This window comes from Seriola lalandi, unplaced genomic scaffold, assembly GCF_002814215.2.
Source record: "Seriola lalandi dorsalis isolate HSWRI2012SDOR001 ecotype SW California unplaced genomic scaffold, Sedor1 jcf7180002054966, whole genome shotgun sequence".
Taxonomy (NCBI): Eukaryota; Metazoa; Chordata; class Actinopteri; order Carangiformes; family Carangidae; genus Seriola; species Seriola lalandi.
Window position 1 is genome coordinate 201,797 of NW_019525517.1, and position 26,522 is coordinate 228,318.

General features: G+C 41.6%; 1 protein-coding gene across 1 annotated transcript; it reads right to left on the reverse strand.

The window, feature by feature from the left end:
• Nucleotides 1-13,035: 13,035 nt before the first annotated feature.
• On the reverse strand, nt 13,036-18,340 carry spry2 (sprouty RTK signaling antagonist 2). The gene is made up of 2 exons (XM_023395598.2): nt 17,857-18,340; nt 13,036-15,096 (listed from the first exon to the last, which is right to left on the reverse strand). Exon 2 carries the CDS (start codon nt 15,046-15,048, stop codon nt 13,987-13,989), a length of 1,062 nt encoding a protein of 353 aa, XP_023251366.1. The 5' UTR covers nt 15,049-15,096; nt 17,857-18,340; the 3' UTR covers nt 13,036-13,986.
• Nucleotides 18,341-26,522: the final 8,182 nt, after the last annotated feature.

Genomic DNA, 26,522 nt, shown 5'->3' on the forward strand with positions numbered 1-26,522 from the left:
TAAATCCCCCCCTACAGAATTAAACTGTACAGGCACATTTTATTTTAGGCTCACTGAGGCTGCTGGAGACACTAACCATTCATGTCAATCAGTTAAATAAATCTCACTTTTGGCATTGAAAGCACATGTAGTCATTCCTCTTTTCTTCATCTGATTGCTTCTACTTGGATATGAATGTGCCTCCCTCTTTCTTCCAAAATGGATTTTCTCTTTTGTATACTTTTTGAATTATGGTGTAAAAAAGAAAAGAAAAGAAAGTCTAGTCTTTTCTCTTTGGTTCTGTGAGACTGACATCAAAGGCTGACATTTACCATTTATGTCCCAGATAACAAAAAAGAAAATGTGCTGAAAACTCCAGTGCTGCTGCTGCTGCACTGTGATAATAACAAAAACAACAACAACAAAAGATCCAGCAGTTTTTTAACAGTGTGAATGTCACAATATCAGCGACAGGCCAACGGTCTCCATCAAAACAGACACAAACAGTGATGACTGAAAAGGCAACAGGACACCTTTTAATTGACACAGAGACTTGGTTTAACTGGATGCAAAACTCAAACTGAAAATAACACCATGGTGTGGGCATATTATAGCTAGTGTTGATCCTCAAAAGAAAACCTGGTATGAGTTATATGTAATTCATTTATCAGAGCATTTGCTGGTTTATCAACTTATTTTCTGTTTTAAATACTACATGTATCGTGAACTGAGGAAGCATCTGCCCACGTGACAGAAAGTGATCAAACCATACGTCAGGTTTCTGATGTTTACACACAATCACACTTATTTATAGATCTATAGAAATGAGTAAGTACCAAAAGATGAGCATTATTTCCACATATCTTGATTTTTCTTGTTCCAAGATATTGATGGTGCAATTATAGCTTTTATTTTTGAAGTTGTTTGAAGTAAAAATCCTATTTTACAACTTTTTTAAACTACAGCAACTTATTTTTTTTCCAGTTTACAGTCTGTAAAAGGTTAAAACTGAGCAACTTTTGTTATGTTTGCAACCCTAGCAACACCTGCACGAGTTGCACCCTGCAGGTATCTGGAAAGCCCACAGCGATCTGTACATCAGATCTTCATTATTTTTTTGTCTGTGTGGGTACAAGTCCCATCCCTCTCCTCCCTCGAGACCTCACTCTGCTCACTATGGGTTAGACACACACACACACACTTCAAAATGGTCCCTTTGCCGCAGTCTCAGCCCCTGCTCTCCCCCTGTCAAACAGAGCTTGGCGCTGTTTCCTTTTTCCTGCCCTACATCCGAAATGCGAGGAGAGAAGTGAGCTGAATTAAGAGGACGAGAGCTGAGGGAGAAAGGGGGGAGGCTGGGAGGAGAGAGAGAGAGAGAGAGAGAGGGAGAGAGAGAGAGGATGGAGGGGGTTGACATAGAGACAGAAAAGAGAGGCAGGGGGAACAGAGAGGCGAGAGAGGGATATATAGCATGAAATGTGTGGGAGGAGAAGGGGGAGGGTTGGGAGGAGGGGGCGTCTGTGGTGGGGGGAGTTGGTGGGGAGGGGGGAGCACAAAATGAAGAACAGAGGCTGCTTTGTCGATAGCAACAGCAAACTTTACGGCGATCATTTGCTGCGCTCACTCTGTGGCCTCAAAGAGCAGCAGTCTGTTTGTGCGGGGAGTTTGTGTGTGTGTGTGTGTGTGTGTGTGTGTGTGCACAGAGTGTGTCTACACCCGCATGTGTGTCTGTTTGAGTCTAAACATGAAGGAGCTGTAGTCCACCTCCTTCCAAGAAACACATGGAAAACACACACGTCCACACACTCGCAGGATATTGGGTTGGTTAAAGAGGCCGTAACATGAAGCTTAGCTTGGCACAGGTAGACCAGATCCTTGATAAGTAACTTCCTCTTTTGCACAGAGGGGATTATGGGGAGGCCAACAAAAATAAGATTATAGACAGTATTTCTCCGGCTATAAAGAATAAGACATGAAGTGACTCTTTGGTTAACGGCCATCATTCACAGATCATATTCTGAAGACCGTGCCAAAATACTGGACGTAGCTTTTTATATAGCCTGTGATGCTACCAGATGCATTTAGCATTGTGTTTGCTTGATTACAGTTTTAATCACATAAACACATGGAGTGAATCCGAACAAATGTGTTTAATTTCTTCCTCAGAAAACACTAAAAAACATACTTCTTTTTTAATTATTAAAAACCTTTCCTGCTTTTCTGCGAATGTGTTGCTACTTTTGTTGGGCGTGACCACCACCTGCCGATCAGTGGAATAGTGTGAAATCATTTAAACCATCAGCCGTGCACGTTCACATGTGAAATACACTGCAAAACAAAGCTCATCAAGACGTTGCATCACAGCGTTCGAGGTTAAGATGAACTCTTTGACAAGTGTTTTATAGGCGTACAGGTTCACAGTATAGCTCAGGTGATACTGGGTTTTAAAGCCAATACTGAACATTTTATTTTAGTATTACTGAATATTGAAGGTGCCCTCCATCAATGTACACGTCAATAAAGTTGAAGATCTTGTGAGAGATAATAATGGTAAAAATCTGTGCAGCAGAGGAGGAGAAATGCTGAGTATTAGCCCCTAGTATGTGTCAATGTTCAAAAATGAAGCATCCTACATTTCCCATAATGCAACTCAATGGCATCTTTTTTTAGACCTCCCTTGCCTGTTAAGAGCCCCCATCTTTCAAACTACTTTCTACTTGTTTGTAAGAGCTTGTGTAACGTTTTCTAACTATGATTACATCATCAAGTTTGGCAAATTAAAAATGTGATTAACAGAGACACTCTGTTGACTCGGTTCAGGTTTTGCAAATTCGTTTGCAGTGGAAAACGATCTTGTTCCCTTAAGGAGCAGAATCCTGACCGTGACCCCACATAAAATTAGTCAAGTTGTACAGGTCTGTCATAACTCAGAAAGGTTTGATGGCTTCTCTTGTAGAACAGCACCTCGCAGCTGTTTTAAGACCAATAAAAGGTTATATCTTTGTTTATCTCTCGGGCTGGAGGAGGACAGTGCAGCTCCCTGAAAGGACTCCAAAACAAATGGTGTTTGACTGCTTTTATGTCGGAGGTAGTGACTGAACTTTAGTAAAGAAGAAAAAGCTGAGAGTCAGAGAGTCTTGCACTTCTCGAGAGCCTTGTAGGCCAGAAGCTTATAACTGCTAAGCCCCTCCCCCAAACCAACCAAAATCTAATTAAATCAACTAACATCTATTTCTCACAAAGTTCAACTCCAGTGCCAATTTTCATGTTAAACAGATATAACTTATTGACAGAAACCAAGTTCAAAAACTTCTAATAAATCCCAAAACTTTACCACAGTTTCATTAATTGTGTAACACAAGCCAAACATGGTTTCATCTGCATCATCAGCACACCTGTGCAGGTAGCGCAGGTGTGGTAGGAGGACCGTGATTATAGTGACCTTTGGTAAAAATGAGTAACTGAGACAAGAAACTGACCTGAATTGACTGATGTGTTATGTAAAGTGTTTCTTTTATCAGGCACATTACTGCATTTGGTGGTTTTAATTAACAATAATCCAATATGAATATAAACTGTCAGATTAAAAATAAACAACTCATCTACAAGTCAATTCATTCTAACTTCATCTACAGTTTGGGCTGCATACTAAAAAAGCCTTAAGCTTACAAGTGTGTATATTTCTCTAGGAATGTGAAAATGTCCCGACTCCCCCTCCTATAAAACACAATATTCATCACACAACCTCTCTTGCTTTCTGTCTTGAATGCAGCCACTGAACCTGCCCACAGGCGTGGACACCTAATAGTCCAGCCAACGGTGTTAAATAAGCAAAACTCAAGTAGGCATGATGATTTCATTGGCTGTCCCCCGCACCTGAAAGGGAAACTTATGTAATCTGACGCGGCGTTTGACTGTGCGTAGAAAAGTCATGCAGATTTGTTGAGTTTCATGAATTACCTCCACTGTCACTTGTAGAGGGAGTGAAATTATCTCACCAAACCCCCGGGTATTTTTTTTTTTATCGTTTTCAGAAGTGAAAAATAAATGCTTGTTTGAAGATGTCAGCAAGATTTAAAGGATTGCTGGGTTGAATCTTTTTTTTTCTTTTTTTTTTTACAGCGTTCCCTCCCTCTCTTCCCGGTTGCACTGAAGGTTTTTCTGAGGGCTCCATTCATCCTTCTTTGCCTGTGTGCCACAGCCAAGGCCTGGCTACAAGCATGTCGACAGCCTGGGTAGTACAGTGTGTGTGTGTGTGTGTGTGAGAGACAGTGAGTTTTGGTTTGTAAGGGTCTCTTTCTTCAGGGTCATTGAGCGCAGGTGACCACAGGAAGTTGTTTTCCAGAGCTTTTCCAGTGGTGTGTGTGTTTGTGTGTGTGTGTTCAGCTTAGGACTGTCTCACCACAGGAACTTCCTCTTTGGGCAAACACACACACAAACACATACACGGATACACACTCACCTGGACACACACAAAATTCCTAAAGGGACAAGCGCTCCCATGTGAGTTATTCATCCAGTGTTGGTGTCAGTGTGCGTGGAGGAAAATCAATGTTAATGCGGTGCGTTCATGAGCCCCTGGAGACTTTAGCATTGATTTTGACTTTTGCTTTAACTATTATATGACAAAAAGTCGATTTTTGTGTGGGCAGTCGAGACATCACAGGAAGTCTATTGCTCTTGATGAGAGTTTTGTGCCAAAAAATCCTCCATCCTCAATTCTGTGTTTTGACTCTTGTTTTTAGAAAAACCTAAAAAAGCTGATTGTTGTGCCCCAGCCTTAAATGGTCAGTCCTCCCCCCGTCATTGCAGACATGCCTCGTTATTTTGATAGGCAACTTAACTTGCAGGAAAGTGCCACACTTCTACACCAAATGAGCTCAAGCGAGACTCTGTTTTCTATATTAATCAAGCAGGCATTCCAAGCTGAAGGAATTCTGTTGCTTTTGGCTCTGGGCCAGCTGCAGTGCTGCTTCTTAAGACGCCTCGCAGTGAAATGACATGTTAAGTGTGCGGCTTGTTTTCTCTAACTTTGGGGTCCCAGCAATGAGGCAATCTCTGTCTAGTGGCCTACGGCGAATCGGAGATGAAACATACGGTAAGTTCTATGAAGACATACTTACATTTTGCAATTGATACATCTGTTTTGACTTGTTTTAAACCGTCCTTATATATTCTGGACTTAAAGATTGAGGGATATTGTGGGATATTTTATTTACTATACATTTCTAGTGGCCATTACACATGAAAAAAAACAGAAATTTGAATAATCCAAATTTCTTTCGTAAGGAAATATAAACTGTAATGATACCACAGATATTATGCATATTTTTCATATTCAAATTTTGAAAATATTACAAGACATATTAGTGGTAATAGCATGTAAGCTAAGCTGCTTGGTGGGCATTTCCCATGGCAGCAGCTGACTGCAAAATAAATCCGGCCCATACTTGGGCCAAGTGCTTGCTTTCTTCTGGCCCAGTATACACCCTGTTCCACGGGCCGAATCTGGCCCATATACAGCATGGTTGTAAGATGCTACTTCTACATCTGGACCTATTCTGGCACACACAGGAAATCCTCTGCCTGTCTGTCAAAGGCGAAGGATAACAGCCAGACTCTGCCAAGATGTAGCAGTATATGGGCCAGACTCGGGCCGAAGATCCAGGCATATGTTGGGTCAGAAGTTTCATTTTGCTATCTAGACTGAGGGCCATTTTTGTGAAAAGACTCACTATCAGCACGCTGGAGCATGTTGGGAATGTTGAAGTCAGTTTGTATAAATGGAAGCTAGCAAGCTAGGCTAACTAGCTTCCGCTCTGAAGCTAGTTAGCCTAACTTGCTAATGTTATGTTATTCCTAGTAGACATTATTTGTTGTAAATATTATTCTAACACCTATTTTGGCCAAATCAATACATTGCACTGAATATTGTATAAGCCTGTCATATACACATTCTCTGATTTCTGTTGATAGCTCCTCCTAAATAAACATATTTCTGACATCATTTCTGCAATATTTTAAGGCAATGTGATCATCTAGTGGTGTTTTCTCTAATGATTTCCATGATAATTTTAGCCTTTTTGCACACTGGCATCCCAAAGCTACGTGCCCCTGCTGCCTCTTCATATTCTCTGTATATCATGGCTGTAAAGCAGCTTGTTGCTCTGAACAGAGAAGCCTTTATCTCATGAAATATTGCACCTGTGCTCGTTGCAGAGTGGACAGATTTGGCAGAAAGCCTCTCTCTCTCTCTCTCTCTCTCTCTCTCTCTCTCTCTCTCATATGCCTCTCTCTCTCTCTTGTCTTGTCGCTGGTTGTTTGGAATCCGAAGGAATCTCAGGTATGCCGACAATCTCTACAGCCATTGACAAATTTCTGTCTTCAGGCTGGGGAAGCGCACACACATAAATGCTCTCAAGTGCACATAATGGACACACGCGTACATACACACACACACACACACACACACACACACACACACCTTGGCTTGGCTCGGCTGTCATCATCAGCTTGTCAGCGTACCGCACCTGTGAGTGGTAACAAGACCCCGTGGCTCGCAGCGCTCTCATAGCTGCCTGACAGACTCAAGAGATCAATTTCCTCCAGCAGGGAGCATCGAGAACAGTGCTTCAGAGAGAAGCAAACTATAACATATCTTTACGTTTACTTGAAAAACAATCAGCTTCAACACAACATTCAAAAATGATATCAGTGCACACAACAACTAGAAGTGTTTAGCAGTTGGTCTACTATGGGACGGAGGTTGTTTGAGGTTTTTGTAAAGCAACCCCCCATTTCCTCTGCAAACGTGTACATGCACACATTCAGTGGTTAACACCTGTAAACAGTGAGTTATTTGGAATTGTCAAAAAGCAGCAGTCTGACGCCACATTGCACTTAAGGGTAGTAAATGGTGTGAGTTCGCACACACTCACCCACGCTCTGATTCTAACACTGACCTAAAAACTACAGGAGTGCTAGATGTTGTAATGTGTTTACAGGCCTCGACTATGTTAAAAGAATCAAGTATCACTGAGGTCGAGACAAGATTAACGGCGTGTCTACACAAAGCGTCTTCTAGTTTGTCTGTCTCACTGACATGCGATGGAAAAGATTCACTCATATTTCAATCACACAGGCCACATAATAGCTCAGCTGTTGCTGCTCGGCTAGCATGCTGCTACAGCTACATCTTCTGTGTTGACAGTGTAAGGGTCATGCTAGCAAAGGTTTTGCCAGATCTCCAAGGAAAAGTGTACACGACAGTGAGTAGCAGGTCATATCCGGGCCAAAATAAAAATATGAGCACCATATCATTGTTTTCTAAAGCTGAAAGAGGCAACTGGCTTCCCCTCAGACTTCGCTGTCAAAAGAAATCAATTCTAAGATGCGATGCTCCACGTGTGCCAGCGCCTGTCTAAAAATTTACAAAAGGCAAAATCCAATTAAATACATGCCTGGAAGTCTTGTGTATTTCAGTGTTTCACACGTAATGGCACATTTCAGTTCAGTGCAGCCTGTCTTAGTTACAGTCTCTTAACTTCTTATGACATACCTGACGCATCGTTAGGTTTGAGCCATAGAAAGGGGAAATCTGTTTTTAATGGAGCTGAATGGCAGACAGGTTGATCATATCTTTTTCTTCAACAGCTTTGTTCCACATGATCTCACTCCCTCCCCTCACCCCAATCCCCAGCTTGCAACAGAAGGATGACAATGGAGACATATATAGTAATATCGCGCTGGCATCGCCTCTGAACTCTACACTGCTGCCTCGTAAGATGCACACACTAATGTAATGGTTAGCAGTGGTTAGGAGGAAGGACATTAGCAGAACAGGTTTTATATCTTCCGCTTCTTCAAAGCTTCGATTTAAAGTTAGTGTGTGTGTGCTGTACTCTACCATATCATCATTTTTCATAACACCATCTACATCTATGTAGATTTGACTTGTAAATGTCCTCACCTTCCTTCCTCACGATGTCATTTGAATAATGTGAGCCGACTCTCAATGACACTATTCAGGTAGAGGGTTACATGATGTCACTGCTCCTGAAAAAGGAAACGTTGGTTTGCAAATTCTGGCCAGTTAAACTGAAAAAAAAAAATCTGACTCAAACATGGAAATGTATTAGCCTAAAGCCCATTGTATGTAGCTTCCCCATTGTATTAAAGGAACCTTGTAGCATGCATGAAATACATGAAATCTAGCACATACACTATTTCACAGGGAAAAAGCAAAGATTTGTACCAATCTGTGCTGCTTAATCTTTGGTGGGTCATTGGTGGGTCCTCACCCCCATGTTTGAAATCACTGTATTAAAATGAAATTTTAAAAGCTGAACTCATCCATATCTTTTTAATAAAAAATGTATGAAATTAGTAATGTGTAAATGTGAAAGATGTCGCTCATGGCGACACACCCAGACAAAAAGATCACCCGACTGCTCATTATGACCGGCACCAAATTTCAATTCATCACGTGGCCAGAAACTATGCAAATGCTAACGCTAGTGACTGCTAACATTACTCCATGCCTGTTAGATGTGTAAACATGCATGTGTTTGCTAATATGTTCGCTAAATCAACTTTGCGGTGGTAATATGTCAGAGTCAGTTACCTTGTCCTCTGAATCTGCCCTTATCATAAAAGTATACGATATCACATGCGTGTGCTGTTAAAGCTCCCACACGTCAACAAGAAGTTCCACATCAAGATAAAAGAAAAGAAAAAAATAGATTCGTTTCATAGCATTAACACATTATGGTGAAGCAACTTAGAAATTAGTCATTTGACAATGTCAATTAATCATTTCTCTTTTTATTTACAGACATGTGGGAAAAATAGGTCCCTCAAGGTTTTTTTTTTTTTTATTTCTTGGGAGACGCTATCTGGTTTTCACTAGTGTAAGTGACCTAGTTTTATCTGTGATGTCTGCCAACAGTGGCGGCTGAAGGTATACTATATATATATACACTAACGTCTGCTATTCTCTTCATAGAACGTACAGTCTTACTATATAATTCAAAGTCAGTTACTGATTACACACATGCATCCACATGTGTAAGCACCCTCCCAAAACACACACACACCCACATACACATAATTGCCACCATCACACACATCCACACACTAAATGCGATGTGGTATAGTGAGCTGTCAGACCGCACTAATTCCTCTTTTTATGTGTGTCTGTCCTACTGTGTAGCACAGGGATCAGGATTGCCTTTCAGGATAACAACTGAAGCTCTAAGCTCTTAGTGTGTGTGTGTGTGTGTGTGTGTGTATGTGTGTGTATCTGGGTGAACAACAATTGGCCGCTAAGCTGTAAAGAGCCTTGCAGCCACGGTGTCGCCAACAAATATCCACTGGCTGTCAGCAACGGACCAACTTTGTGTGTGTGTGTGTGTGTGTGTGTGTGTGTGTGTGCAGATGAGCCAACTTCCTGTGCTAGATTGAAGTTAAGTGCTGCTATTAGACTTAGGCCTCCAGTCGGGCTTTATTGTCTGGGCCAAAGACTCGATTATGCTAACAGAAACACACACGTGTGCAAGAATACACATGCATGTATGAACGTTAGCACACATGCACGCACACAGGTGTTAATGTTCAACATGTGCAAAGACCTGTCTGCAGCCCTTCGTCCTGCACACACACACACACACACACACACACACACACACACACACACACACACACACACACACACACACACCCTCCATCTCCTTCACACCCACTGTTTATGACAGGTACTCTCTGGTGTCTCTCTTGCTCCCTGCGTCCTTGCCGCTCTAATCTTCCTCCTCAAGGCATAACAGTAGTTCAGCTGTCACAGAGCGAGACCTGCGTTGCATAAGATTTCGATTTCCAACTGTAGGCGCGCCCCGTAATTCACCTTGCAGAGCTGTACTCTCACCCAAAGGTGCGGAGGTGGACGTGTCTCCTAACATGTCTCTAAAACCTGAATATGAAAAAAGCCAAAAATCGTAAAATAAAAAGAGAAATTCCAGATGTTATGTTTAGTCATTAAAGGTAAAAAGACGATGAGGTGGAGTTTTGCTTGTCACTGATTTCATTTACTTAAAAAAAAAAACCCCAAAAAAGCTGCAGTTGTCTTTATGTAATTGGGCTGAACGCATAGTGAAGTGTGACAGTAGCAGAGGACAAGCTCAGTGGAAAGTTAAACCGCATTCAGGTGGGGTGATGCGCTTCAGCTCAGAGCTCGAGATGTGAGTCTCTCTTTCTCAGCCGCCCACATCGGAAAACAAGAAAGTGAAGTTCAGCTTCTGAGAAAACGCTCTCTCTGGTAGAGAAGAGAAAGGTGTGGTGGTGACTTTTTTTTTTTCTTTTGCACCTACAGTACGTTTTGTGGGGGTTTTAACACCATGGCCTCTTTCCATACACGTCAAACGGACTTTTCTGCAACAAGCACGGATCAGTGTGAATTATACCAGTACGAAACTTGATCTTAATTCGACCTATTAAAAGGTTTGGTTTAGAAAGCAGGTGATTTGGGGGCGTGGACTTCTCCAGACACTTCTTAAAAACCCTATCTCAGTTTAGCAATAATAACAGTGTAACTCGAAGAAAGGAGTTTATGCCTTTGTCACTGTCACACAATAAACCACAGGGACAAAGTCCACACGCTTACAGGAAGATGATTTACCACAAAACACAGAAAAAAAAGTTTGATCAGAGGTTAAACCTGATTTTACAGAAACGAGACGTCCTCTCCTTTCCTTCCTTCCTGTATTTTTACTGCGCTCAGATCAGTCAAACCGGTGTGTAAATGCTTGACACCAAATGTAATGCATTTAAATGCAACAGTGATTTGAATTTGCATTAATTGATACTGTTTGTAAATTTGTTATTTGGTAATCCGTCTATAATGTTTCGTATTTCTGAGCCACACAATGTGTTTAACATGCAGAGATTGAGGAAAACTAAACATGCAGCACAGAACTACAGAACTATACCAGTTCCCCTCGTAACATATGATGCACTGTCCAGGTTTAAACCACCTTCTGCTGCCTCAAACAATTCTGGAGGCATGAAGTAACAGTGGAAGTAACCACATTTACCCGTGAGAACTTTTAATTACATGTACTTTAATGTGTCTTACTGTGATTACTTTGATACTTCTTTATCTTTACTTTATATTGCATATATTTTGCCTCGCTGTGTGATATTTCTGCAGCAATGACCTGTTTCCTTCCGTCCAGGGGCCTTTTGGAAATCCATTTTATTCTCTTTATATGTTTTCATAGGGTGGCGCAGACCTCTCTCGCCACCCTCTCCCTCTCTCTCACAGTGCTGTTTGATTGCTTAAGCCTGGCCGTCAGACAGACAGACAATGCGTCCATGAAGAATAGCCTCGCTTCCTTCCTGTCTTCCTGTGCTGCATTCTGCCTTGGTGAGCAGGGTGAATAGGCCGCTCTGCCCCACAGCCGCCATGAACCGCAGGGGCCACGGCGGCTAAAACCAACAAAGAGAGCCGTTCTGGGGCCTTTTTTTTTCCCCAATTCACATCCCCTCCTCCTCCTCCTCCTCCTCCTCCTCCTCCTCCTCCTCCTCCTGCTAGTCTCTGCTGCCAAATCACTGGGACTGCCGGGCGGATAAACAATCTCTCTGCACTCTTGTGTTTCTTGTTTTTTATCCTTTTATGCACCAATTCTTGCTCTTTGCTTGTTTTTCTTTTCTTTTAATCATTTTCTGCACTAATTTTTACTTATAACATGTTGCCAACAAACTCTTCCACATAAAGAAAAAACAAAAAAAACTGAAATGACCTGAGAAAATCCAAGTGAGCCATTTTCTTTTCAAGCGTTCTCATATACTTTGTGACATAACTTTTTCCTCATTAGCACGACTGGAAAACTCACGTACTTTTACTTTTAAGCTGCATATTCCAACAGATTACTATTTTTTCTTCGACACATCCATCTGATCGCCCTACCCAACCCCAACAAGACAACCATCTCCCTATGGGAATACCAAGTAGGAGCAGGTAGCTGAGAGGAGCGTTGGGGAGCCAAAATAACCCCCCGACTATTGAAAACAGGATGAATGCATGCCGGGCTGAATACAGGGGTAAACTGTTAGGTCTTTGTCATTCAAAGTGATGCTTTTAACCCTTTGCGGTCCCTCTTCCTAACAACCCCCCCCTCCTCCTCCACACCCACCCTTTCCCTCTTCATTCACAGCTGAGACAATGCGGGAGAGAGGAGGCCTGCGACTGGAAAGATAAAGACTAAACACAAGATCAACTCTCCCTTTTCTGTCTCTAATGGGATTCTGCCCGTTATGTTTCCATCTCCTCTCCTCCTCACCGCTGTAAAATAGGTGAAAGTTGATAATTATGGAAAGAACCCCCCCACCCCTATCCTCTCCGTCAGTCAAACGCTGGGGGATGAATAACAAACAAGTGAGTGCAGGTTGGGCCTCGGCGTGTCAATCACAGCTCTGAATGCATACTGTGTCGCAAACATGTCCGTATGCTGTCAACAAGTGTCAGGGGCTTATGTTTCAGGCTTATGTTTCGCCTGCAGGGATATTCAAAACCAAGGAATTCCTGAACAAAACTTTGATAAAAAAAAAAAAAATGCATGGAGAAAAAAAAGGCTAAGATCTGCAGGATCATGAGGAACGTGTATGAAATGAACTGGGAGTCAAGCCAGATTGTAATAGTAGGTTTACATGAATGCATATCTGCAACAATGCAGGTGGAGTGTTTGATTTATACGATGAAAAAGAAGCCACAGAACCAAATTTTGGAGGTAAAGTAAGTCATTTTCTGGAGTGCACGAGCACATTCCTATACACACAGCTTTACCAGAGCCAGATGTCTCTGTTAAAGAGGGCCCAAAGGTGAACATGAACGCATCCTCGTTTGATCTGTCTAAACATCGTGGAGTGATTCTGCGGCACAGACAAAGTGGCAGAGGAAGGTCGATGACAGCTCTCGTGCAGATGTTCAATTAAAACTGTCCATGCAGACGCTTAAATGAAACCATACATTGATTTAAAAGAGACAATAACAGAGCAGAAAAAATAATCCGTCAGACTTCAAGGTTTAATTTCAAACGTTAATATATTTGTCTTCTAATTCATAGTGAACTATTCATCCAGCTTTGACAGTCCTACAGGTCACCTCTAATCTGCAGTGACTACAGAATAGCCCCAAAAAGAGGTGACACATTTAACAATGCGTTCTCAAAATAAATATTTTTCATTATAAAATAATAAACCTTCAAATAAATATATATTTTTTAACTTTACACTAAGCAATGTTGGAATTAGAAAATATTTTTTTCCATAAAAGGTCACTGTACAATTTACAAGTAGAAGGGATAAGATTTTTCCTTTGTAAATTACATAAAAATGATTGATATACATTCCAGTGAATGTAAAAAAAAAAAAACATTGTATGAATGACGTTTACTGATTCATATAAATGTGAATTTATCGAGGTGCCTCTGGTATGGCAGAAAACTTTTCACAGTTGAAGTATTATTATATGTACAAAAATAAAACATCTGTCAAACTCATTTTCTAATGTACATAGCCTTTGCATTTACTACTTTACATATAGTTAGTAACAGGAGTCTGTTCTTAGAATATAAGTTGTATTAAATGTTAAAAAAAAAAAAAAAGGCTATCCATTTGGACTCTCGTAGCAACAACACCATATCTGAGCTCTATCTGGGCAAATTATTCTTCAGGACAAAACAGTAGTTGAATGTGTCTTCATACCTTTAAACATGTGGAGCGCTTATTTTGGTTTACCTTTCAAGTGAAACTTATAACGCTAAGATGAGTGAATGCACCTCCAGCGTGGACCTGGTGGGCATGAATGATGGAAAACACTAACTCAAGCACAACAGCATCATTAGCTTCTTAATCGAACCTTCCCACTACACAGCTACAGGGCCAAGACGTCTATCAGTTCAGTCGACATGGAGTCTTTCCATCCTTCTGCATTTCAGCACACATTAACCATCTCGTCTACGTTTGCTTGCCGTCATCCTCACAGTGGATTGGTTTTGTGTTCTTGCACCGACAGCCGGGTCGTGTGACTCGGTCATAGCAGCTCTGGCACGCGGTGACACATCCTTTAGCCGGGAGGTAGCACAGGATACAGGGGAAGAGCAGGGAGAGGAGGGACACGGTGGTCCAGCGGACGCAGCAGTGAGACTGCGTGCACGAGAAGGGCTTGTCAGCGCACGTGTCCTCGTCGTCGCTGGAGCAGTGGTAGAACAGCCCCTTGACGCAGCAGACGCACGTCCCGTACTCCACCGCGTTCTGCGCCGAGCACACGCACCTCCGGCCGCACATCCAGCAGGAGGGAAGCACCCGCGGGCGACTGCACTCCAAACACTGGCACCGACCACAGTCCTCACACTTGTTTGAGTGTTTCCCGAGATTTTTATGGCCTCCGCTGCCTGGCACTGCCACCACCGCCATGGACTCATCGTTCAGGGGTTTCAACTCTTCTGAATTCAGCTCTGCTCGTTTGGGCTGGGTCCTGATGATCTGGTCGCCCCCTGCTGGGCTGCTGAGGAGCCTCTGGCCCGAAGAAGTGCTCCCCACGCTGGTCCTGATACTACTCTGGGAGTCCTCTACACTGGAGGACCGCAACACACCCTCCCTGGAAGAAATGGATGTATTTGTGTTTCCATGCTGAGTCAATGACTGCAGGTTGCGGAGGTTATTAGGCCTCTCTTCCCGAGTCTCCTGCTGCCCACTTGTCCTTGAACCAGGTGACGACAACAAGTCGTTCTTCTGTTGCCTTTGCTGAGTGGCCGGAGACCTTTGGGCGACTGTGGGCCCTTCTGAATATTCATTACTACTCCCAGTTATCCTAATCTGATCCAGAGATAGCACTGCTAGAGTATGGGGCGGCTGCCCGTTGTTCAGCCCAGTATCTAGCGGACCATTGTGGGTTTGAGGAGGCCATGGTTGCGGTGTCCCTTCGTCATGCGGCGTGCCCGACAAGCTGGTCGATGACGGTGACCGTCCGTGGTGTCCTCCTCCCCCGTCGCTGTCGTTCTGACTTCTGGAATCCATCTCGGGACTGAAGGGCCACTCTGACTGGCATGGGACACATCTGAAGTCCTGTAAAAGAAACACACATTTTATATCCGTCTGTTACCAGCCATGCAAATGATGCCATGCAAATCATAACTGATATCTGTACAAGCACCACTATGGAAATAAGGCCCAACAAACACACACATTGTTGGGGACAGAGATGGGTGCGTTTGATTACGTAGTTCACATAACATTTTAAGCCAGTAGTTGAGGGGTGGTTGGGCCTTTCACTCAAGAAACAGTCAATGTAACTATGGCAACAGGCTTTTTGTGTCCACTATGAACAAAATTTGATTGCACAAAGCTGTTGCAAGTTCCAGATCCAAACTTAATGTTTAAGAACTGTTAAGTTCCTGTTTTGCCACACATACTGTGTGACTCAATGACTAACCAGACTAATATTGATTGATTGACAAAAACCCTCCATAAATAAAGACGTTGGTTTGGACCTCAGAGCTAAAAAGTATTAATTAGTTGATGAACAGAAAATCAATCTGCGTAGCGGCCTCAAAAGTTAAGATGGCGGCCGTGAACTGCAACGTCCCTGGTTCAAGTTTAGTCTGGAACCTTTGCTGCAACTCTCGCCCTCATTTCCTGTCATCTGTCCACCGTCTGTAGCAAAGGCGTAAATACCCTAAAATACTTCAAAATAAATAAATACAGAAAGAAAATATTTTCGTAAATACTGACTGACTGCCACACTTCTTAAATTAATATATCCTGTTTTGTTTTTTATACCAAACATAATATTGTTAGATTTTGTGCTTTAATAAACTATGATGGACTTTTTTTCTTTTTTATTATTTTCTGTCATTCTATGGACCAAACGATTAATCGAGGAAACATCAGATTAGAGCCAAATAAATCAGCCGCTATCTTCTTAATCTAATAATCAAGCCGGTGAGGATGTCATACTTTTTTGTCATACATAATAGTAATGTGAATATTATTGGGTTTTGGATTGTTGGTCAGATAACACAAGACACCTGAAGACTGGGGGACATTATAACAGACATTTTTCTGACATATTATAGACGAAAGGACTAATCAATAAAATAATGAGCAGATTAATCGATAATGGAAATAATTGTTAGTTGCAGCCTTAATGGACACGTGCTTATACTTATAATTTATTACAGCGTGTCGAACAACAGCAAATATATGTCTTCAATTTACAATTTCCTTATATCTTGGAGGAGAGGGTGTGTATGCCGATGTTCAAAGTTAAGTTCATTTCTGTGGGTTTATCGAGGATTTAAGAAAGCAGGGCACTTTACTGAAGACTGATGAGGGTCAAACACAGACATGGGAAAAGATAAAGCACTTGTAAGAGGGAACTACATGGCTTAAAGGAGGGCACTAAATTGCTTTTTGTTAATTACTGGGCAGCCGTCTGATGCAAGACTTCAATACCATGTGTACATTTAAGTTTCTAACCCTGAACAACAATGCTGACCCCTCGTCTATAGGGACTCACATGCCCCAGATCAGTTATTACCTCACAGATTCATTGTATGGAGAGGGTAAGGATTAACATATTGCACTGTCACTCTGCATTAATCTAACATATTCAAATGCACAGCCTTGTTTTCACTAACATATCACACCAAAGTAAAGAAACTGACAGTGGTGGCCTTAATTCTCCTTCCTTGCGCTAATTAGCTTTCAAATGCCTTCTTTGGAGGGGGGGTAGGGGGTGGGGGGGTGAGGCCCCCCTTTCAATGACAATACAGGAAGGGCTTTTGTTTGTTGCATGACAAATGGCCTGCGGCAACCTTACCCCATTCTAACACATTTACATTGTGACACTCTTGAAAAGAAGATGAGTGACAAGATTAAAAAGTTTGGAGCATGAAAGAGCCCATGTAAACCGTGAGTGATGCGCTCAAGGGTGGTGATGGTGGGAGTGAAGCACTGCTCTGTGAGCATGCATGAGGGTTCTTTGGGATTTATGAGCTTTCTGCTCCACATGAAGGGCTTGCAAGGCACACTCAAATTTTAATCTAGATGGAAGGGGTGGGGGTGCACAGCCCCTCATCTCCTTATAGGACCTGTGTGCAAGCCATGTTGGCCACAGTGAGTGGGTGGCTGAGGTGTGAGGGCTGATGGGAGTAAACTGGAGCAAGCTGATGGCATCCGCTCTTAAAAATGACAGTTCAAGACTAAAGTTCTGCATGGGGAAAACTGACAAATGACAAGGCTGCAGCCAAATATTAACACAATATGCTGGGCTAAATATAGAAATCCTGTGAGTAATATTGTTCCTGATACACACAACTGATGAGTTAAGTGTTTTCCACTAGTGTTAGAGTCATAAAAGCTCAGCAGATACACAATGTGCTCAGGGGGAGGAAACGCAAGACTACACTTTCTGTGGACGCACATATGAGCAAACACATGTGTCAGCTTGGACACTACTTACCTAATAAAGCAGACAGCGGCAGCGTTATCAACAATTAAGTTAGACATTAGACTCAGTCCAGGGAAAGACACAGGCTGAATATTAGATAGTGCGAAAAACACCTGTCTTCCTTAGCGGAAAAATGCACTAAGTCAAAAATGGCCACGGATAAGAAGTTCAAACTTGTCAAAGTTACGACAGCCCTTTCTAGTAAAACCATAACATATGTAAAGCCTATAGTGAGCTAAAGGAAGCGGGGGGGATATGGGAACAGGTTACACATGATAACAAACAAAAAGTACAATAACACGTGAGTCAAGAAACAAGTGTTGTTTTGAAAATGAGTCTTCAACTGTTTGTAGTTTACAAAAGGCGACACTTACCGTGCTTCCGACACTTCAGCCCCCGTTTAGGTGAAATATATCCAATTTGGGCGAGAGTTTATTCCCTACATCAGCAGTTCAGTCGGGGAAGCCGTCGTTAAAATCCATTGAGAAAGTTTCCGAGTGGAGCGCATTTTCATTAAAAGCAGCGCTAAGACGTAAATCCCGTGTTTTGCGCAAGAGCACGAGGCAAAAACTTTCAGTCAGTCACCGCCGGAGGGTAAACTTAGCTTGACTCCACTTTTCCTGCAACAAGGAGGAGGAGAAGAAGAAGAAGAAGAAGAAGAAAAAAGAAAGAAAGAAAGAGAAGCGAGCGACAAAAAACTCCAGCTCCGAAAGTTTTAATTTGGCGTGTTTTATCCGCAAGGCTCTGAGAGGTTGCAAGTACTTTTCCTCGTGTGTGAGTGTTTTTTTCTGCTCTTTCCGGAGAGGAGGTCGGGATTTGGGCTGTAAATGGCGTCAAGCTGAAGGGGGGAACAGAGCGCTTGTTGTTGCAGCGGATATCTCGCATCCGGTGCTCAGCCATTGGCTGCTAGAGAGCAGCCATTCACACCCAGTCTGATCAATTCTACAGCAGCAGCCAAGCACTGCTGGTCAACTGCTGCCCTCCTGAAGTCTTTAGTTTCTTATCAGAGCTGACCCATTTTTTTCTTCCTACATTACCACTGCTCTGAAATGATCTGTTACAGCAGGTCATGCTGGTGGAGATGGTGGATAGTTCAAGTTTCACACAGGCTGAAAATGAGCAGGTTGTCACCAGATCACTAATGGAAACAATTACTCACTACAAGACTTTTGCAACATCGTCTTCATCTAAATTCATGGAATACATCATATAAAAAAACAAACTAAGTGTCACGAGAAAAGACAAAAATCTAACTCAAATATCTGTGGTTGTATTTTTGTATTGTATTTAACTTTAGTTTTTCCATTTCATGTAACTTTATACTTCCACAAAACTTCAGAGGGACCTATTGTACTTTTTACTCCACTACATTTATCTGACTTAACACAAAATATGTGATAATCCTATAGATCAAACTGCCCAATAACACAGGAAGTAGCTCATATTAGCTGCAGCTTGATAAAATACAATATTTAAATGATTATAATAATCCAGTCATATAATGTGGATGATAACTCATCATCATCATATACTCAATATATTTTTAGTATATTTTGCCAGTCATACTTATGTACTTTTACTTTGAAGGACTTTTACTTATAGAGGATTTTTATTAAAATTGTATCGGAGTATTTGTACATTGCAGTATTGCTACTCTGACTTAAGTGAAGGATGAAAATACTTGCAAACAGACCATTATTTCCCAATACTACTAGTAAAGTATTAAACATTAAATAGAAATAACAAAGTACATCAATACAACCACAGATATTTTAATAGGAATTATAGAATTTGTACTTTAATTTTGCCCACATATGATAGAAGAAAATCTTCTTTTTTATTTTTTATTTCTAACATTTCATAGAAAACTATGAACTTTGTTTACTTTTCTTCATTTTTATATTTCATATAACTTTAATTAAGATCTGGATACATACAATTGGAGCAGATAAGTTCAAAACAAAGTGAGTGGTGTTAGTGCAAGGACTGCAGCGTCAGATAACTTCTATCAAAATGAAGTGCACTAGAGTCACACAGGAGACACAGGAGTAGTTTTTTTGCATATTGACTCGCCTTTGACTTAGAGAGAAGCTAGTTAATCATACTGAGCATCCCTGGACACTGTTCATTCTGAACCATTAGAGGCTCTTTGCCAGGCTGATATAGATCTGAAGTTAAATGCAATCCACGGGAAGTGATACAACTAATTAGCAAACCAATACTCTGTTTACTCTCAGCTGTTGTGAATAATTGTGGAGCAGCACTCCCATGTGGACGCTCCCAAACACTGCAGCTTACAATCAATACAGGATAATAGGATTTGACACTTAAAAAGATTTAAAAAAAAAGAAGTCTAAATAAATGATCAGAGCAGCTTAAATGTCGATGACAACCATCTGGAAAGTTTATTAATTATTCTTATAATCAATTTTGATTATCTGAGGCTCTATTTTTGTTATACAGCAATTCACTCCCACATACAGTTTGGCCTGTTATAAAGCAATGTAATAAATAAATACATAAATAAAAACACCAGTGAGGGAACATGAAACAATAGCATGTCAGGATCCAAACACAGAGCTTCACTGAAAACAATGTGAGCTGAGACATCTCTCACCCTCTTTCCTCTATTTTAGTAATAGAGTGTGTGAGCAATTCCAGACAGAATAATTATGAAGTTGGGAGAACCACACCACTGGGAGAGGTCACTTTAATCAACTCAGAGTATGACTTGGCAAATTAACTTGGATCCAGATCAGGAGGCTTTCAGACTTCCCTATTTCTTTTAACAATTTGTCTTCCTTTGTTATTCCTGTCTCCCTGGTTGTTGTTCATTTACCTGCAAAGCTTTTTATTCTTGTTCATAGTGTTGCAATAATTAAAATGTTACATGCTTACAGCAGGAGCATGTTATGGGAAAAGGTTTTGTTGGAGATTTCTTGCACGTAGAGGCAGAAATATAAAAAACAAAACAAAAAACAAGTAATCTTGATGGTAAGCTCAGCAGATATTAACGTATATTTGCTGGCACTGACCGAAGTCCCAGCTCCACACATGTGCAACTCTTTGCCCATTTCTCGATTAGCCGGGAGTTCGGCGGAGTCAGGCACTGCCAAGATGGCAGACGTCTTCTCTGAGCTTCGAGACCGCTCTTCAGAAACCTGTGAGCGACGTCACAGAGGCTACGTCCATCTTTATTCACAGTCTATGGCCTCAGCACTTCACCAACTAGCCTTGCAAGTTGTCACTATATTACCAAGCTTTCGACCCCATTTACTTCACATGGATGAGCAAATGTCATAGCATAAAAACAAAATGACCTATTTGTACAACCTTTAAATTTATGCTGGTTTTCTGCACACAGATGTCCCAGCATTACCCCTGAACATAAGACCTGAATAAAGAGTATTATCTGCAAGAGCACATGATCTTCCCTTTTTGTTTTTCTCTTGCCGAAATTCACTTCCTTCTCATTTCAGCAATTTTCTGAATAAACAACAAGTTTCATTTACTTACTTTTCACATCTGTTGTGCTATGATGCAACGGCAACAAATTTGAAAAAGTATCCTCAATAGACGCACTTCTGCTGATGAGCTATGCAGCCAGGCGTAAGTATGAGTGAAGGGTGAAGAATTAGGCTGATGACTAATTTTCCTCTTATTTTAGATTCACACTGACATCCTGCTGATTATGTAAACATGTGACTTGTTTTTTTCTTCGCTGGGAAACGAGCACTCAAGTGGACAGACAACCCTCATTTCCCTCCTTACTTAGGGCACACCATGCACCTTCAATCAGAACTGTTTCCTTAAGGGACTTAGTGCAATCAAGTGTGGATGTACAACACTCAGGGCCTTTATAGGCTGTTTGCCTGCTCCACCCAAAGCTAGAAATAACTAAAAACCATTAAATTAAGGCACCTTTAGCATTTGCATTCACTAGATAAATACTAGAAAGTGTGATTCCTGGACTCCAGCGCAAGAAAAGTAAAGATAAATATACCTGTAGCACACTCTAAATTAATAACATGGTGATAGGCAATAACATTGCTTCGCCCATCTTGTTCCCAGAAAATCTGTTGATCCACCTTGACAATAAAAGACCACTTAGTTGAATTTAGCTTGCATTCCAGTAGTGTTGGAGGCTTTAACATCCATCATGTACGTTCGCTCAGCCATCTCTCAGGCTGCCGCATCAAACATGTTTAAAGTCCATTGACCATGGAGCCAGCCATGTCTGAAAATTGAGTATTTAATGACCACAGAGTTACAGCAATTCCAAAAGTTTTTGTCCTGCGCTACAAGCAATGGTCTTTCTTTTCTTCTCCCGGAATACCTGAACAGTGAATCTCACTCCCGCTGCGCCCGGCAGAATAAAAAAAGAGAAAATTGAAATGAAACCTAAAACCCCTGCTGCTGCGGGAGATGAACTGTGTCTGGATTGTCAAGCAGACACCGCAAACTGTTTGAAATAGCCTTGTAAAAGGACAGACTCTCAAAGTCCATCGCCTCTCCTCCCTCGCTGGCACACATGCCGAGACTGAGCTCAGGCTGCTGTATTGTTGTGATATGATCCTGATGAATGGGCCATTACAGGTGCCAGGTTTAGCATTGTTCTGCATTTATTCAGAAACGTGTCTATACAAATATAACAAAGACATTCATTTTACAATGTCTTTATCGATCGATGATTGATTGACTTTGCTAAGACCACACATGCTACTGTCAAGCTTTCCGTTCTCACATGGCTAACAGCTGCAGATTTATCACTGAGAAGCCTTGACAAAGACTCTTTGATTTCAGACCAGGTTGACAAAAGCAGGCTTCTCATTTCCAGCCAACCAGCAAGATAGAGCTTAAATTCAGTAATAAAGCAGAACCACCTTAAGGTCCTCATCATGCCAGTTGATACTGCACATCTCAGGCAAATTTTTCAATTAAATTAGCACAAAGCAGATTTGAGGACCTGAGGGAGTTTCCACAGTCAGTAAACCAGCCTGTGTTGGCTTGTAGCAGTGATTATTTTATCTCTTAAAGTAGGAAAGCAAAAAGAAAGAAATCATACTATTTGGTTGAATGCCCACCGCAACCAGTGGACTCAAGCAGCCAGTGTCGAAGGGGTCGCAAGTAGACATGACTTCACAAGCCGAAAAGGTTGGCAGCCACTCAGGTCCTCAAATCTGCTTTGTGTGGAATCTCACCTGCTGTGCCCGAACCAGCACTGTGCTGGTCACATTTTGGAATTGACTCAGAGCTCCTTTGACTTTGTCGACCTCTGAAAGGAAAGTTATTCGAGTCCAAAAGGGAGGAAGCTATTTATTTTTTATTTTTTGCACGTTGAAATGTATATGATTCTTCTTCTTTGGCGTAATAAATACTGTAATGAAGACGGCCTGCAGGATCACACATTGAGTGGATGGTGTAACTTGTTTTTGCTTTCTGCTTCGTCTGGGGCCTTAATTTGACATTTGTTTGGCAATTGATTAATTTAAAGTTAGAACTGACTGATTGATTTTTAAAGTGGCTATTGCCAACAGACACAGAACAATGTCTGATTGGCTCGGACCAAGAGGGTGTTATGTTGTAGCCGGTTGAAGAGAAATGACCTTCATGATGAATTGGATTTTCACTGTTATTGCTCCACATGTCAGAAATAAAATCTACTAAAATCTTATTGTCACATTTGAGGACATCACCACTTGTAACTTTGAGCACTTAATCCATAAAGTATGATATAGTCCCTCTCTTGAACAACTCCCAACCTCTGAACATAAACACATCATTCAGAATATCCATTAGTTAGTTTATTCTGTATTCCGCTCTGTGTGCTAATGTGAATAGCATGACCCTGTGGAGTTCACAGCTTTGAATACTGACTCTGTTCCAACTCTTGTTGACTTCTCTGCAGCCTCTGCTTTTCATTACAATACAGAGAATACGCACAGTACACTGAGGCTATGCTGAAGCGTCTCAGTGGAAACTCATAGCATGCCTGGTCGGGGCTGAATTGGAGAGGAGAAAAGGGAATCACAGAATAGTTGCTGTTGGTGCCACGAGTCGTGATATGGGTACTGAGTGAGGCTCGGCTCGCTCTGCTTTTGTCTGGGTGGTGAGAACCTGGCTATTGACTGGCTGAAAACACTGCAGAAATGTCCACCTCAACAAGGAATTTAATGTGGTGCATTTCCTATTTAGATTACACGCATTTCCAGTATGTTGAAATGATTTCACTTGGCTCCGGTAAATTTCAACATTGTTCTGTTAACTGTGGAAGAAGCAATTATAAAGCATTATTAATCTTTATACTCTCCATACTCTGCACTAACTAACTATCAGCCATGTAAATGAAAGCGTTACAGGATTACACTGAGTTACAAACTCAAAAAGTTTAGTTTTAAGCAGGTGGTGACTTGACTGACTGAATCCTGTTTTTCTCCTTGAGGCTTACCATCGCTGTATTTACACACTGTTCAGTACAAACCTGTATGATAGCCTCGACTCGGTGGTGCTGATACCACCTCTCATACATACTACTGGAACAAATGCGAAACATGCAGCTCGTACACTGAAGAATACAGAAGGAGCGACCGCAGAGCTTCAGAGCTCGCCATGATTCTTTCATATACCAGAGTCACAGCAGCTCCGTGCTTGTTAGCGTGTTAGCTTGTCAGCCTGTGGATATTATCCCAGGCTGTCTGCACACTTTGTGAGAGTCACTGCTGCACTGTGGTTGACAGACAACTTTTGGTGCCTGTTAGTGTGAATTCCTGTTTAGCATTTTGATTTAAATACTTTTATCGTCTCCGGGTCATTTTTAGTTTCTGCTACTGACGTGATACAACATCACTGCACATACGAGTTTTGTTTATTTACTGTTGAGATATCGCATTACACATGTAGCATCAACACAGCATTGTCACAGTAAGTTCTACAGAGAGTTTCCTGCTTTATGTAGACTGCAGCATCATATTTTGCGGATAATGAGGCATGTATGCAGGTATCCACTTGATACCTACTGACAGCCCTCCCTGCACTAATGGTCCTAACAGCTGGACTGAAGAACATGTGATGTATTTATAAACTGACCATGTTAATGTTCCTAACAGCTGCTGTCGACGTGTTCACACATGATTAGAGAACGTTGTCTACGTCCGACGCCTGATCTCCATTATATTACAGGCTAATTTAATGGGATTAATGGTCTAACTTCACCGCAGTTGTATGTTCTGGTGGATGGCACTGTAGGTTAGTGAGATAATGCTCAGTCATCACGAAGATCCACCTGTATCCTGTTTAGTTTTTTTGAATGAAATATATGCCAAGAGAAAAAAAATGAAAGATCCGCCCTTCAGCAAAAACAGGAAATCACATAAACCTCCTGCCCTCTAATAATAACCACGCAGTCCTTTCAAACTTTTGCTTCCTGTTTGGAAGAGTAATGTTGTGGTTTTAAATAAAACAGATAGCACACATATATTGATTAACGTACACGCTTCATTTCTCTCCCATCGATTTTTTTTGTTGAGTCTGACCTCTGCAATGCTCACTTCTCGTACTGTTGACACCAATATGGATTGAGCTCATTAAGCTGCTGTGGGCGAGAGGTCAGCTATAGTACCCCCCCCCCCTCAGAAAAATAAATCTCTCACATCAGGTTTCTAACAATATCATGCTTCAGGAAAAACTGGAGTTTACAATAATGTATTCAGCTTTAAAAGGAGGCTTCCACGCTCTAAGAAATGTCACTGATTAGCATGAGCAGGGAGGGTGTGGAAACCTCAAGGGCGTTCAAGTGACGCAGCTGCGTTCAGTGTGTGTGTGTGTGTGTGTGTGTGTGTGCCAGCACCGGGTCAGTGAGTACATACTATTTAATGCTTGCTTTAAAATGTATTAATGATATAGGACAAGAAAGAGCTTAAATCTTTGTTTGAAACAGTAATGGTAAAATTAAGAGGGGGAGAGACACACTGCATTTATCCAACACGTCTGAGGACTGAGGATATTATTCATATGAATGATTCAAATGGAACAAACCCAACAGGACCAGCTGTACTGGAGAAAAGAGCAAACTAACCGCCAGAGTAAGAATAAAACCAGCCACAGACAGTGCAGATGCTCTCTGACACTGAAATACTCTATCCAACCCTTCATCCAGTGATTCCGTGGTGTAGGGCCAGAGCTAAAAGCCTCTGGACGGGGTTTAACTTAAGCTTTTTTTCTCTCCCTCTCTCGGTGAAGTGATGAAAAGGGATAAAGGTGTGACCGCTGTGGGAGGTGCAGAGAGCGTCAGGAAGCCAAACAAATCCAGACATGGTGTCTAATCTCAGGGTTTTGTCTGTCCAGCTGGGGTCACTGTTGTGATACGTTGAATGGAGTCTTGTGTACATGTGTGCTTCTAGTCATCTGTCACAAATAAACTAGCAGGTTAAATGCACGGGAGGAAGCTGGAGCACTTGGAACATGCGTGTGCTGATGTTGGGAGTCTTTGAGAAGCTGGTGTGTGTGTGACTGTTACATATGATGTTGGCCATGAGCTCAAACAGCAAGTCGTTTTATTACTAAAGTCTACCGCCACGCTGGCGACTGTGAAGCTGCACCTCGCCGCAGCAGTGAGCTAACGCTAACATCAGCATGCTAACATGCTGGTAATGACAATGCTCACATGCTGATGTTCAGGTGTAAAGTTTTACCATGTTCAATATCTATAGTTTCACAAATTAGCATGCTAACATTTGCTAATTAGCACTTAAGTATAGCTGCTAGTGTAGCTAAAAAAGAACCAGTTGTGTGAAGTCATTAGATCTTCAGATACATGTCATTGTTAAGTAATTAAGGCTGATATGTAGGTGGTGTATTTTTCTTTTCATTTAGTTTTATATCGTCTCAAACTGTTAACTGTTTAAGGTAATTAAAAAGTGGAAATCCTTATAATCAGTGGTAGGGATGCGTTTAATTGTTTATTTGAAAATGACAGTTTTACATTTCCAAGGGTTCATACCCAATATTTAAAGAGACGCTCTATCAATTTTACACATGAAAG